Here is a 12,481-nt window from a genome sequence, read left to right on the forward strand (position 1 = left end):
GTTCCGCAAACGTTAACGTTGGAACGCGCCTTGATAAACAGCGAGCGTGAGATTCTATAAAAGCCTACACCGGTACAAATAAAACGCTACAAGCGACCCATAACCATAATCATCGCGAGTGAGCAAAACTAAATAAAAACAAACCCAGACACCCCCGGATGTAGGATACCGTATCAAACCACCAATACGATCACAGCTCGACACAGCACAATAGACCCATCCTATCAACAGGACCTCCAACGGGGAAGAAAGAAAGAAAAAAAAGTGGAAAAACAAGCGCCACCCAAAACGCCCTAATATCATTACTCCCCACGTAGTTTACGACAAGTACGCCGGGATGCCATATACAACCGGTGCCGCCCCATTAAGATACTTCAACACGCAAGATTCCCTTCCTTTCGCTACAGCCTCGACCAATGATGCATTTGGTGCCTCCAGCTCTCTCTCTTTCTTAGATTTGCCCGGCCCACTAAATAATCCCCATCTGTTGAAAACGTCCTTGGAGAATCTATCGATGTCCTTGTCCGTGACGTCCCAGAGCGTAGCCACCATTGATGGACAGCCCCCAAGCAGGTAATTAACCGGCATCCCGTATGGCTCGAATTCGCCCGTGTCTTTCAATGCTCCACTGCTACAGCCGAGGAGTAAGGCGATGCCGCACTTGTCTAACTTTTTGAGCGTACGGGCGCGGATGAAATGGGCGCCGCTTCCATGGCCAAAGTATAGCAACAAATCTCGCTCCTCCAGGTTACGCCGGAACTCCTCTTCAGAAGGAGGCCTGCCGACAATTCCTTCCCAGGTTTTCAGAGTTCTAAGATCATCCTCAAAGGCTTTCTGGGTGTTGACCAAATCGGAACCTGGGTTAAGGATGTAAGCTCCACGGGTCTTGTCAGCGTAGAATCCGGGCCGTGATTGTTGGGATGGTTCCTTCTCCTGCATCATGAGGATTCTGTCCCGGAGAGAGGCTAATGATGGAAGCCTAGATACCGAGTGGCCCCGAAGGCACGGGAGTGATTCCCACGGAAACATGTGTACCGATTTATCAAGAATAAGGATTGTGTGATCAACGTCGCTTGCTACTTCATTCGGATGGAATGATACCCCTTTGTGATATGCTGCTAAAGCCTCCGTGAGCTCCAAAACCATAACGTCGAAATCCACCTCATCGTAGGCGTTACCCTCTCCGTGGAACTGTAGGATATCAACAACGAAATAGATCAAGTCGACAAGCGCTTCATCTAGGTCCTGCTCGTCCGGCCGCCCGAGACCGATAAAGAGTTCTAATATCCGATAATCAATATTTACCCTCTTCGCCCTCCTATTTTGTCGGGAAGGCAGATGCCTTGCGAGGACCTTGTCAAAGGCAGATTTGAACTTCGCCATGTATTCCTTGTGTAGAGCATACTGGCAAAATACGCCTTTGAAGCCGCCCAGCCAGTGATACTCGATCACGCTCAGAAGATCTTTGAGCTGAGTGTCGAGTGATTCCCGCTGTTTCCACCACTCAGTCCTTGCGCCTTTGCTCGTCATATCCTTCGCATTATGAGCGCTGATGTTGGCACCTTTGACGATCTCATTGAGCTCCTCGAGCATTGACTCGTATTCCCATCGGTCCTCATAGTCGTCACGGGAATTATGCCGCGTGAGCGGAAGACGAACCATAAGCTGGCTCTGACCAGCCTGGAACCGCGAGAGGTAAAGCTCCTCGCGGCTCTCACTGAGTGAAACAGACACAGCCGCCCATTTTTTAGGTATGATGTCGACGTAATCACTCTGGAAGTTAGAAAACTCGAAAGGAGCCGATCCTGCCAGCAGTGATTTTGGAGCGTCGGGAACAGAACCTGCTCTTGGCCAGCTCAAGTCCTCAGGGATACGGCTAACTACCTTCTCCGTCTCAATCGCAGCTTTCTCTCTCTGCAAGGAAATTCCCTTGTGAAGTTCTAGCGAGGTATTAGCAACCGCCAGCGTAGCACACAGGGAAGAACCTTACCAAGGGAATAACTCGCAAATAACGGATGCTCGGGTCCTTTGCCTTTGGAATTAGTTACGGCAGATAGTAAGACGATAATTTGACTAAGTAGCGAGGCCACACTATGAGTTATCGTTGAGGATCCCATTTTAACAGCTCGAGTATGAACATTGGCGACAGCATCTCTAGCTCTAGTCAGGATCTCAACAAACTTTTTCGTTTGTTTCACTGCAGCTGCCACGCCTTTCTTAGTTGATTTTTTAACAGGACTTGACTCCCCCGTTCTAGGTGCAACACTAGGGAGAGAGATTGTGGACTCGTGTAGGACACTAAACACAGGATCAGACCCCACAAGTGAGAGCGCCTCCTGAAGTAGATGCTTGGCTTCCGTTAATCCATGTATCACTGTTTCCTGGTGTCCGACTGGCAGCTTGGATGCCTCCAGAAGCAAAACCTCGGCTTGCTCGCATTGCCTCTGCATTGTGAGATTGTGCGCCTTGAGTCGAAGTATGTTCCCCTTCTGTTTAAGCAATACAGAGCACTCCGCTGCAACCACACTAGAAATTGCAGGAACACCTCTGGAGGCTTTGGTGACCTTTGATGCTTTAGACGCTTTTGTCGTTTTGGGTTTTGCTGGCGGCCTTCCTCGACGTTTAGGTTCGGGCCCCGGTTGAGGTCCTTCTCGCAGTTCCAAGATGGCGACCTTCTCTGATAAACCCTCACTGTCGCCTGTGAGCGCACCAAGCTTTTCAATATATCTAACTGACATAAGCTGTTCGAGTTGTTTCTCTGCCCGCTCGTAAGCCCTCCCTTCCCCGGCGAAATCCCCTCGAAGACGATCCAAGTTTCCACTTGCTACTTCAAATTCCAAGGCCTCCCTGCCTCCGCCTATAGACTTGCCAGCTTTCTGTAGCATCTCCTCGCCTTCGTCTATATGACCGGATCTTATACGTAAATCCCCGTACATCGTCATTGCCAAACTGACTCTCGGGGACGCGTTGACAGCTTCAACTGTCTTAAGTGCCTGTTCAAGGTAAAATTCCGCCTCGCGGACCATTCCTTGATGCCGATAAATATTAGATGTTTGTAATAGTCCAGCATATAGCGAGGAAACTAGAGGCCATAGCAGAGGGACATTGAGGGCCCCGAACGTCGTCGATTGGACCTTCGGTTGCGGGTAGTCGGAGGTGCTTAGTGTTGCCATGCTGTCGACGAGACTATCTCTGCTTAAACTCTCGAGCCCAGCCCATGCGCGCTGGTTAAGCCGTACACACCGCCTAGCATGCGCCAATGCATCGCTAGGATTCCCCTATATAATCATCACTAGTCAATAGGATACCTAAACAATATCTACGGAGTAGCATATACCTTCTCAAAAGTAAGCAAGCTCATTACGTAGGCGGCATCTGCGATGATACGATTTAGCTTCACTCGTTTTGCAATGCGGGCGCCTGACATCCCGGCATAGTGGAGATCTTGGTCCTCTTCAAGAATATTGCTAGCGGCGTTAAGGTACTCTTCCGCCTTTTCAAGATTCCCTATATTAACAAGGTATTCGGTGTACGCCATGTGCCATTGAAGTATTGTAACTGTCGATACACTAGCCTGATCCTTCTTCATCAACGCCTGAGCCTTAGCCATGGTCATCCCAGATCTGCCGGAATATCCAAGTCGGAGATAGTGTAGCCCTATCAAGGTTTCGAGGCGAACAAGCGCATCATAATCGGCCTGCTTCTCGATCTCCCTTAACGAAACCAAGACCTTCAACACACACATTTTTAAGTCTGCCTCGCCTCTCATCTCGGAAAACTCGGCAAGCATATCAAGCGTCTTCATAATAACGCTAATCTCCTCCACCTTTTCCAGAAGCATATCCCATGATGAACATCCTTTCACAAGTGTACCCCAAGCCCCCACAGCCTCTTTGACCGACTCCACCCCGGCTTCTCCATTGATCCATTTCAAAAATGCCAAACTGACCAGACAGCCTGCGATTATGTCTTCTTTGTATTTCGCCAAATTTCCGTCTTCTGCCAAGGATGGTATCGGTGTTTCTCTAGACCAGGAAGCAACTTCATCACCAATAACCCTGACTTCTTCAATGTTGAAAATCTCTGGATGGTCCACAGCTAGGCATAAAATCCTCGATACCACGCGGGCCCTCCGTAGCGGCATCGCTTCCAGGGGGTATGCCTCAAGCAATCTCTCTGCGAGCACACGCACAACAACCCCATCATTAGCCATCACACCGATGGCCAACTTCAAGGACCATTCAAGAAGCATCCCCCGCGCAGCTGCTGCAATTTTCTCATCGTCGAATCGGAGCGCAGCCACTTCAGTGCTCTTCCTTCGCGATGCACATTTGATAAGACTTGCCAAAACCCGTCCCACCATAGCCTCCTGCGTATGCACCTCAAACTCGCTGCCGATACGATCGCCCTTTGAGGCACAAATCCCTAGCTCCCCAATAATGCCAGTTTCAGTGAAAACCTCCATTGCCTTTAAAAGAGTCTCTTCAGCTCTTCTCCAATCCCCCGTGGACATAAACGAGCTTCCTAGGCGTTCCCATTTTAAGGCGATGTTGGCTTTGACGAGTTGGGCAGGTGGTCTCCCGTCTAATACTGATATGCTGCGCTTCAAAGCCCGAACGCTCTCCTTGTCCATACCAGCCTTCCGATAAAGCAAATGGATCTGCCAATAAGTGCTCGAAAACTTCTCGTAAAGTGTTAAATCACCTAGGGCCTCTAGATCAGATTCCGTCAATGATCGAACAAGAGCCAAGGAATCCCTCGTCAGTTCTTCCAATCCTTCCCACTGGGCGCAATATTCGATATCGAAACCTCTCCAAGCAGTAGATATGGACGTATCGATCGCAGAGACGGCAAGCTTTATGGCCTTTGTTCGTTCATCGCCTTGGCTTCCCATAGCTAGATACTTTCGACAGAATCCGACAACGCCTCGAGCAATCATATTGCAGACATCTCGAAGCTCCAACCTCACGGTCCTTGCTTCGCTCTCTTTGAGTTCTATGAACCCCGGACTTTCATCTTTGAGAAGAGCTACAAGCAAGCTAACACCGCTCCTCCTCAGATATCCGGCTTCGACAAGTAACTGGTCGAGGTCTGATCTTCTGCCTTTCGAAATCTTCTCGAGCCCTTCGACAGCAGTGCCCACCCGGTCCTTTATTCGCTGAACACCCGAGCCATCTACTAGCAGCTCTCCGTCCTCCATGACCATGGAAATCTTTAGCTCAGCCGTTGCCATCCTGACTCTGCCCACTAGCTCTAATGCAGCATCGCTCTGAACATCTGACTTTTCCAGCTCCTGGACCCATGCCCTCGTTAATTCCATGGATTGGGTCATCAGTCCAGCCTCGAATGATAAACTAGAGAGAATCCTCGTAACCTCAGGCGAGTAGGAGTGCGATGCACCCTCAACCCTGAGGAACCTCCTCACAGCATCCGCTAAATCCCGAACAATGCCGTATCGTTCCCGCTTATTGCTATAGTCTTGTGTGCGTCGAACAAAAGCTGAAGCGTATCTCCTCCAAGACTCCCAATGCTCCTCTCTCACCTTATCGGTTATCTCTGTGAAGTTAGGTTGAAGAGTCAACTTCACGATGCTACACTGTAAAGCTTTGGTCTGGAGAGCTAAGGCGGCTCTAGGAGAACAGGATAGTTTAGCATTGGTCGCTACAGCATCGATAGAGGTAGATATGGATGGCGCCATAGAAACTAGTGTATAATGAAGAACATTCAAATGTGCGAGAGCTTTCTGAAGAGAGGTTCCGGCCAGAGCACGGATAACGTTGAGCGGATTGTGCACTGTAGAGGAAGAGAGTGTGGGTAAAACGGCCTGGTATATCAAGTTTCAGTGAGTGAAAAATCAGCAATGTCAGACGGGGCCCACAACTAACCTCCACCAGTTCTGGCCTTTTCAGTCCCGCAATACATCGTAATATTCCCAACTGACAAGATATAACCAAAGGAAATGCAGGACTCGAAGTAACCACATCGTCAAATTCCAATAGTTTATCAATTGGCTCCTTCTGCGCCTTTGAGACATTCCTACGCGAATCTTCTTTTTCTGCCAGAGCCACCGCCGGCGTCGGCTTGCCCTGTTTTTCACTTCCGCCCCCACTTCTCATCGCCTCTGCCAATGTCCGCTTTAAACTTCGTGACTCCTTCAACCCCAATTCAAACATACCCAACTGTATTAACTTCAATATAAGACTATTCTGTGCATTCTCAATTTGCAACGGCGCAATGTCGAGTGCATTCGAAGACCCGGATATCGAATTCAAGTATGAAATGGCTAGTGAACAACATATTGCGAGGTTCTCAGTTGCGTCTGGTCTAAGAAGCGTAGGCGCATCGTTCCGATTTGACGGTCGAGAATGCGAAGAACGAGCTACCGAGGTCTGCTGTTGTTTCTCTGTTTTCCGAACTGGTTGATCCTTCTCATGTACTTCTAGTACCGTAGCTTTCGGGTCCTTCTTCACAGCTTCGCTAAGATTTCGTAAACTGGTATTGATAACCTCAATGGCCAATTTGTACCGATCTGCAGTCCTAGATGCCAACGTTACCGCAACTGAAGCACTCCCTACGGCCACCACCGTCTTTTGAGATCTCGAGTTCGTTCGTGAGTGATTGGTTCTTGTGGACACTTTTAAGGTTGCGGCAACCATAGATGATGCGGGAGCGAACAGGGCCTCATTCAGCAACTTCACAGTGGAGGCCGGACATGTCTCAGCGCCTAGAGATTGTTTGATCTCGTCGTACGGGTTAGAGGAAGCTGCTATCTTGGAGGACATAATGGCCCAGTCGGTGCACTAAGGGGTGCAGATAGTGAAAAGATAAAAATCCGTCCAGTTCGTCCGTATAGGTGTATAGGTGTTGTTATGTCCCAAGGGTGATTGGGGAAAGTGGTGAGTTAAGTAGACGAAAAGATCTGTGAGTGTTCTTCGAGGTTGAAAATCTGGAATTGTAGGGTTGGCTCAACCAGAATAAAGGAAAACAGATGCGTAACGTGGTAGCCGCAGGGTGTGTTCATGTAACCGGTGTTTGCGAAGGGTCCGGCCCCCTGGTTGCTATGGAAACGTAAACTGGCCAGATCCCATGGTTAAAGTCCGACTCGTCGGTTCGCTTACCTATCGTACTCAGAACAGGGGAAGAGCCAAATTTACTTTAGGCCAGGAACGAAATGACCGCCCTCATTCGGTCACCCCCACCCGGCAATGTAAAGTATCCGGACACTTTGGCGACAAGACAGGGCCAAGGTGTCTCGATACTTTGTAAATTTCCAAGCACTGCTAGATATCACCGTTAGATCATTGAAAATACCCGGTACCCTATCCTCACCACATCCCCCAACAGTAGTGGTATCGACTCCCCGTACCACACCACTTCGTTTCCTAACGCTATTATGAAGGATTACCCTCGACATCACAGGCCCAACTCATTTCTTCCTCGAGGCACAAATGCGAGCTGGTAGAGAGCTGATCCGGTACCTAACCCCCCGTTGTCATCACTTTAGCTCCTCCACACCGTCGGTCAGGTGGCCTCCCAGGCATTAGCCCTTGTTAAATCCTTCCGATACCTAGAGCCAACGCCGGTTTCGGCGCACTCGAACTAGGCATATTAACTAGAGATATTATTTACCAGCACGATGTTGAAATCAAGGTTTCAACCGTTTGGCATTAAGGGTAGTGTACTCGTACAAATAATCACATATAGGCATGGCTCTGCCTCTACCATACACCGGTAGAACAATATTGTTATTATGATATCATACATTGTGTAAGGTACTAGGTCAAATCGTTTCGTCCATGACCTTATTACACCAAAAGTTGTCACTTTCATCACCTTCTCTCACAGCACACTGGCTATGAGAACCTGCCAAAAATTGGTAGAGCATCAATAAGCCTGCAGGTAAAAAGGAAAATTTTGTGGAATTCCTAAAAATTATAAATTGGTTGGGAAAGTGTCGATTCAGTGTGAAGTATTGGTTGCAATGTACCTTTTTGTATGGAGCCATATACAGAAATTTAGGTCACTTTTACACTAGTCAACGCAACAGTAAATAATGAAAACAGTTTTGATCACGCACAGTTCTGGTTCAAGTGATTTAAATAGGTAGTGATTGTCAAGTTGATAGATCAATTTAAGGTGTTTTCAGGAAGGTAGCGTGGGTAATTGTCTGTTTGAAAGTGTCTAATTTTGGTGTGAAACCTGAGTCGGACGGAACGTTTTGACCTGGCACTGTAGTATCATTGTAGACTATCATAGCTCTCTTCCCAGCTGTGTAGCAATACTCGAGTAGCGGTACGAGTACTTATAGCAGAACTGACTACCGGCATTTTAAGACGAGAGATGTCGGTCTAGGGCCTCGGCTTACTGTGGGTGGGGGTGTGGCGTGCTAGCGCAAGGAGAAGGAGTGGGAGCCCGTCTGCGCAATGCTGGCATTGGCATACAGTAAATTATCGCACAGCACCCCCGCACCCTCTCGAGGACACAGCACGAGTTATGCATACTGAGTACAACACCAACTCTGGACACGAATTTCTTGTTGGGAATAGGTTGGGAATAGTACCGAGGGGTTTTTTTGAGCCAATCTCTGCTTTTCTTGTACTTAAAACTGACAATCTGCGCAATAAGGTATGATCAGCCTTGGGGCGTAGGGCTCCCTGCTGCTTGTGGGCCTGCAGAGCAATGGATGCGGAAGATATGATACTTCTCCTTTTTTTGCCCCTTCTCAAGCGCTCGAAGTGTATTTGGCCTTTTGCTCGCTCTCGTAATCGCGCCGGGCTCGGGGAAGACCTCAAAATGTTAGCGCTACTTCCTTATCCGCCCGAGCTGGCGATGGTGGGTTATAGATAGGTCTGGAACCCTAGCCCTGTCCCACATTTGGGGTTACGTGCGAACAATAGAGTACGGCGCGGTACTGTGTGCCGGGAGCACTGGACTTGCCGCCCGGGCTCCTGGCGGCGACTTATCCACTCCCCTCAGCGATGGCCCTACCGGTACCCAGCAATTTTTTGATTCATTCCAGCTGGTGCGTTGAACAGTCTCTCGGGCCCTACCGACTCATCCGTATAGTGGGGTGTTGTTTCTGCAAGCCAGTTAGGTACTGCACAAGCACCCGAGTACAGGTGAGAATCAAGGGGCACAAGCGATCGCTGACCCTTGATGAGACTCTTCGAAAGAGGGCTTTCTCCATGGTCTTTCTGGAAGGAAGCCTGTCGCCCGACTGAAGTGCTGTACTCGCGCTTGTGAATTATTTTGCTTTTTGGTCCAGCCCACCTTCCATTCGCATCTGTATCGTCTCCTACACTTTCCTACGGCCTTTTGCTCGAAGCACATCCAACCTTCCCCCCCGGCCAACCCAGGGGCGAGTGTTCCTGATCTTCTACCATCGTTTTTGCCTCAATACATTTTGTTCATTCCTCAACTGCCATGAGTGTACCTACTCCAAGCAATGCGGCTTCCGTTCGGACTGCCTCTGGCAGCGCCGATACATGGGGCACAAAGGTCAGCGCGAGAAGTAGCAGAAGCTCTAGGGAAGAACATAATCAGCTGCATGTCGAGTACATACTGGTCGCCGAATTCTCAATCGATAAGGGTCCGACAATGGAGCATCAATACCCGAACGCTATAAGCGGAGACGAGCAGTGAGTTTTACCCGCCTTCCCCACCAGCCCCTTTGGTACATATGACACATGTTGTAACTTCAATTTCCACTGTTCCCAAGTCTTCCATCTGTCCTCCCTCATACTGTATCAGAAGAAGAAAAAAGTATTTTTTTATTACCTGATTTGTCTGTGGCAGTAATCAATTCAACTTAATTCGGAAATCGGTTGGATACGCAAATGGAGAGTTTTTGGGTGCTAACTGTGTGAAAAAGCATGTTGGCCGAGCTCATGCTACCTGATCAAGCTCATGTTCGCTTTCAAGACTGGACCATATTCTTTCTACATAAAGATGCGGAACAGAGTGAAGATCAAATGGACCCTACAGGCCATGCACCTCTGATCTATGTGCTCAATTTGGTGAATACGAAGCATGACAAAGAGGCGAAACGGTATGTTTCCTTTTTTTCTATTACAGCCTGCGCCATTTGATGAATGCCCCAAACTTACAGATAATGCTTGGTTCACTAGGGGCGCAAAGGTAAAAGCCATGGCTATCTGCACACGCCACTCGTTCCTGCATATTTACAAGGTGATTATAATAAGAATTTGCATATCCGGGGATAATTATATTAACAATATGCTCACTAGCCAATTTTATTGCTTGCGCTCGAAGAGTACTTCAAATCTCCAACTCTTGATACTCTGGCCGAGCTCTTTACTGCTGTAAATAGTATGGACCTTTCGCCGATGCCGCGTTTGTCAATATTCGAACGTCAGGTCCTCGCTGCAAGTGATAAGAAAGAAATGTTTTCTGAGAAATTTGACGAAATGGCAATGGCCTCGCCAAACGCCGTGGTTCACCAAATGAGGTCGCCATCGGCCGCTGGCATGATCACAGCTAGTGACCAGGATGGTGATTTAAGACCGACTACATATATCGATCTGGCACCTGGCAGGAACAAGATTGTGAATGGAAAAATCACTATTAATCGAGATAGCCATGAGTTTGAAACGAAAGTTGTTTATAACGGCATACCTGTGCCTATAAGGGTTCCGGTAGCTGTTTTACCAGAGACTGTCGGTGATGTAAAGGAATCCCTCTTTCTCCTCCCTATCCTCTGATCGTTCATATCGTGTTTGATTGACATCTCTAAGTTCTCGTTGATACAACTCATTACCACATTTTCGAACCCTCATTCCCAGAACCCCCAGCCGTTCGCGCTTCATCCGCACCTCACAACGAATGGCCCATACACACATCCCATAATGGTTCTGGTTAATGGACTACTCACACAAAAGAGAATTGTGTTTCTTAGCCATGGCCGCCCTTCCGGAGATGTTGCGGATCATGTGCTTGCCGCGTGTGCTTTGGCATCGGGAGGAATTCTAAGAGGATTCACGCGTCATGCTTTCCCTTATACCGATCTCTCCAAAGTCGATGAATTACTACTGGTTACTGGTTTTATCGCTGGTGTCACGAATCCAACGTTTGCCAATCATCCTGGTTGGTGGGATATTTTGTGCAATATTGATACTGGCCGGGTGAAAATTTCTCCAGAAATTAAAATGTCTGGGCAATCTGACGGTGCTGCTGTCTTTGGAAGTATGACCAACATGACAGGAAATGTTGATACTGGCGACAATCAATTTATGGACGATATTTTGCACTGCATCTCGTCAAGGTTTGGCGAAAAGGCTGTAAGGGCTAGGTGGAGGGATTGGGTCGTAAGATTTACACGGATGGCCGCTGCATTTGAGGAGATGGTTTACGGAGCCAGCGCCTTATGGATCGGTCATGAAGAAAATCATGTCATCCGTGGTCATGGATTTGTTTGGCCTGATGAGCAGACCAAAATTAGGGATTTAACTGCCAACATGGCCAGGATCGAGGGGTGGCGAGGAAGTCGTAGTTACCATGCGTACGCCCAGGTGAGTTTCTGGCAACTCTAGTCTTTATTTTGAATGCACAGCACCTAATTGACGAGACTCGAACAGGATGTTCAACAATTCTATATGGCGAAGCCGATTAAAATTTTGGATTTGCACCACCACATGGATCGCCTAAGAGCTCTGAGAATGTCTCACGAAGACTCGGGGAAAATATATACTGCGCTTAAAGATTATGTTATCGAATATGAAGAGATCAATCAAGTAGGTTCCGTTTCCAAGTTTCAAGTCAAAAAGCGTCTGACATTGTTAGCTGCTTTGTGTGATTCCTGAGAACCAGGGCGGACTCTTTCCTATCGCAGTGGGTCTCTTCCATCCGGTTCAGAAGGTTCGGTTTGCAGTGGTAGAACTCCTTGAGAGAATTAGCACGCACATGGTAACCAGGTCACACCTTCAAACCCTTGCGGTCAACTATAACTGATCGCCATTCATTTAGGCTGGCCGGCATTTCTTTAGCTCTTTAAACAAATTTCAGAAACTCGCCTTCATCCGTTTACAACAGGAGAAGATGAGTACGGTGGAAAGTCCAAATACGGGTCTGACGATGGCTGGGCTCGGCATCGGAGGGGCTACGACCAAGTCATGATCAGAGTGGGAGATTGGGCGAATGAATGTCTTTTCTTAGCTGCGAGTAATGCATTTACTAGGATTTCAATGGCTTTTTCTATTAGATATCACGACCCGAAGATTATTTTAAAATGATAACGAAATCAATTTCTCTTTAATGCCCAGTGATGATTCGGTTAGTAGTGAATGATCTTGTACAGTAGATAGGAAAGAGGAAAGAAAAAGTGAGCTTACAGCCCTTTTTTGGGTTACCTTGTGGGTACTTATGGGGAGGGAATAGTATCATATGGGGCTGTATTTGAGACGCGAGATTTTACGAGCAGTAATTTTGGCTAAACGTGTGGTCACGTGGGAATGTTTCCTTGTCA

At 48.0% G+C, this 12,481-nt stretch overlaps 2 protein-coding genes; one reads left to right on the forward strand and one right to left on the reverse strand.

The window, feature by feature from the left end:
- Nucleotides 1–318: 318 nt before the first annotated feature.
- Nucleotides 319–6,782, reverse strand: GSTUM_00009703001 (uncharacterized protein; the record flags this gene model as incomplete). The annotated part of the gene is made up of 4 exons (XM_002840860.1): nucleotides 319–1,940; nucleotides 1,991–3,278; nucleotides 3,338–5,824; nucleotides 5,886–6,782. The coding sequence occupies 4 exons, from the start codon at nucleotides 6,780–6,782 to the stop codon at nucleotides 319–321; spliced, it is 6,294 nt and encodes a 2,097-aa protein (XP_002840906.1).
- A 2,213-nt stretch (nucleotides 6,783–8,995) lies between these two features.
- Nucleotides 8,996–12,271, forward strand: GSTUM_00009704001 (uncharacterized protein). XM_002840861.2 has 8 exons: nucleotides 8,996–9,638; nucleotides 9,872–10,048; nucleotides 10,128–10,188; nucleotides 10,248–10,685; nucleotides 10,755–11,528; nucleotides 11,595–11,750; nucleotides 11,800–11,922; nucleotides 11,983–12,271. The coding sequence occupies exons 1-8, from the start codon at nucleotides 9,424–9,426 to the stop codon at nucleotides 12,130–12,132; spliced, it is 2,094 nt and encodes a 697-aa protein (XP_002840907.1). The 5' UTR covers nucleotides 8,996–9,423; the 3' UTR covers nucleotides 12,133–12,271.
- Nucleotides 12,272–12,481: the final 210 nt, after the last annotated feature.

The sequence above is a fragment of the Tuber melanosporum genome (genome assembly GCF_000151645.1).
Source record: "Tuber melanosporum whole genome shotgun sequence assembly, scaffold_6, strain Mel28".
NCBI lineage: Eukaryota > Fungi > Ascomycota > Pezizomycetes > Pezizales > Tuberaceae > Tuber > Tuber melanosporum.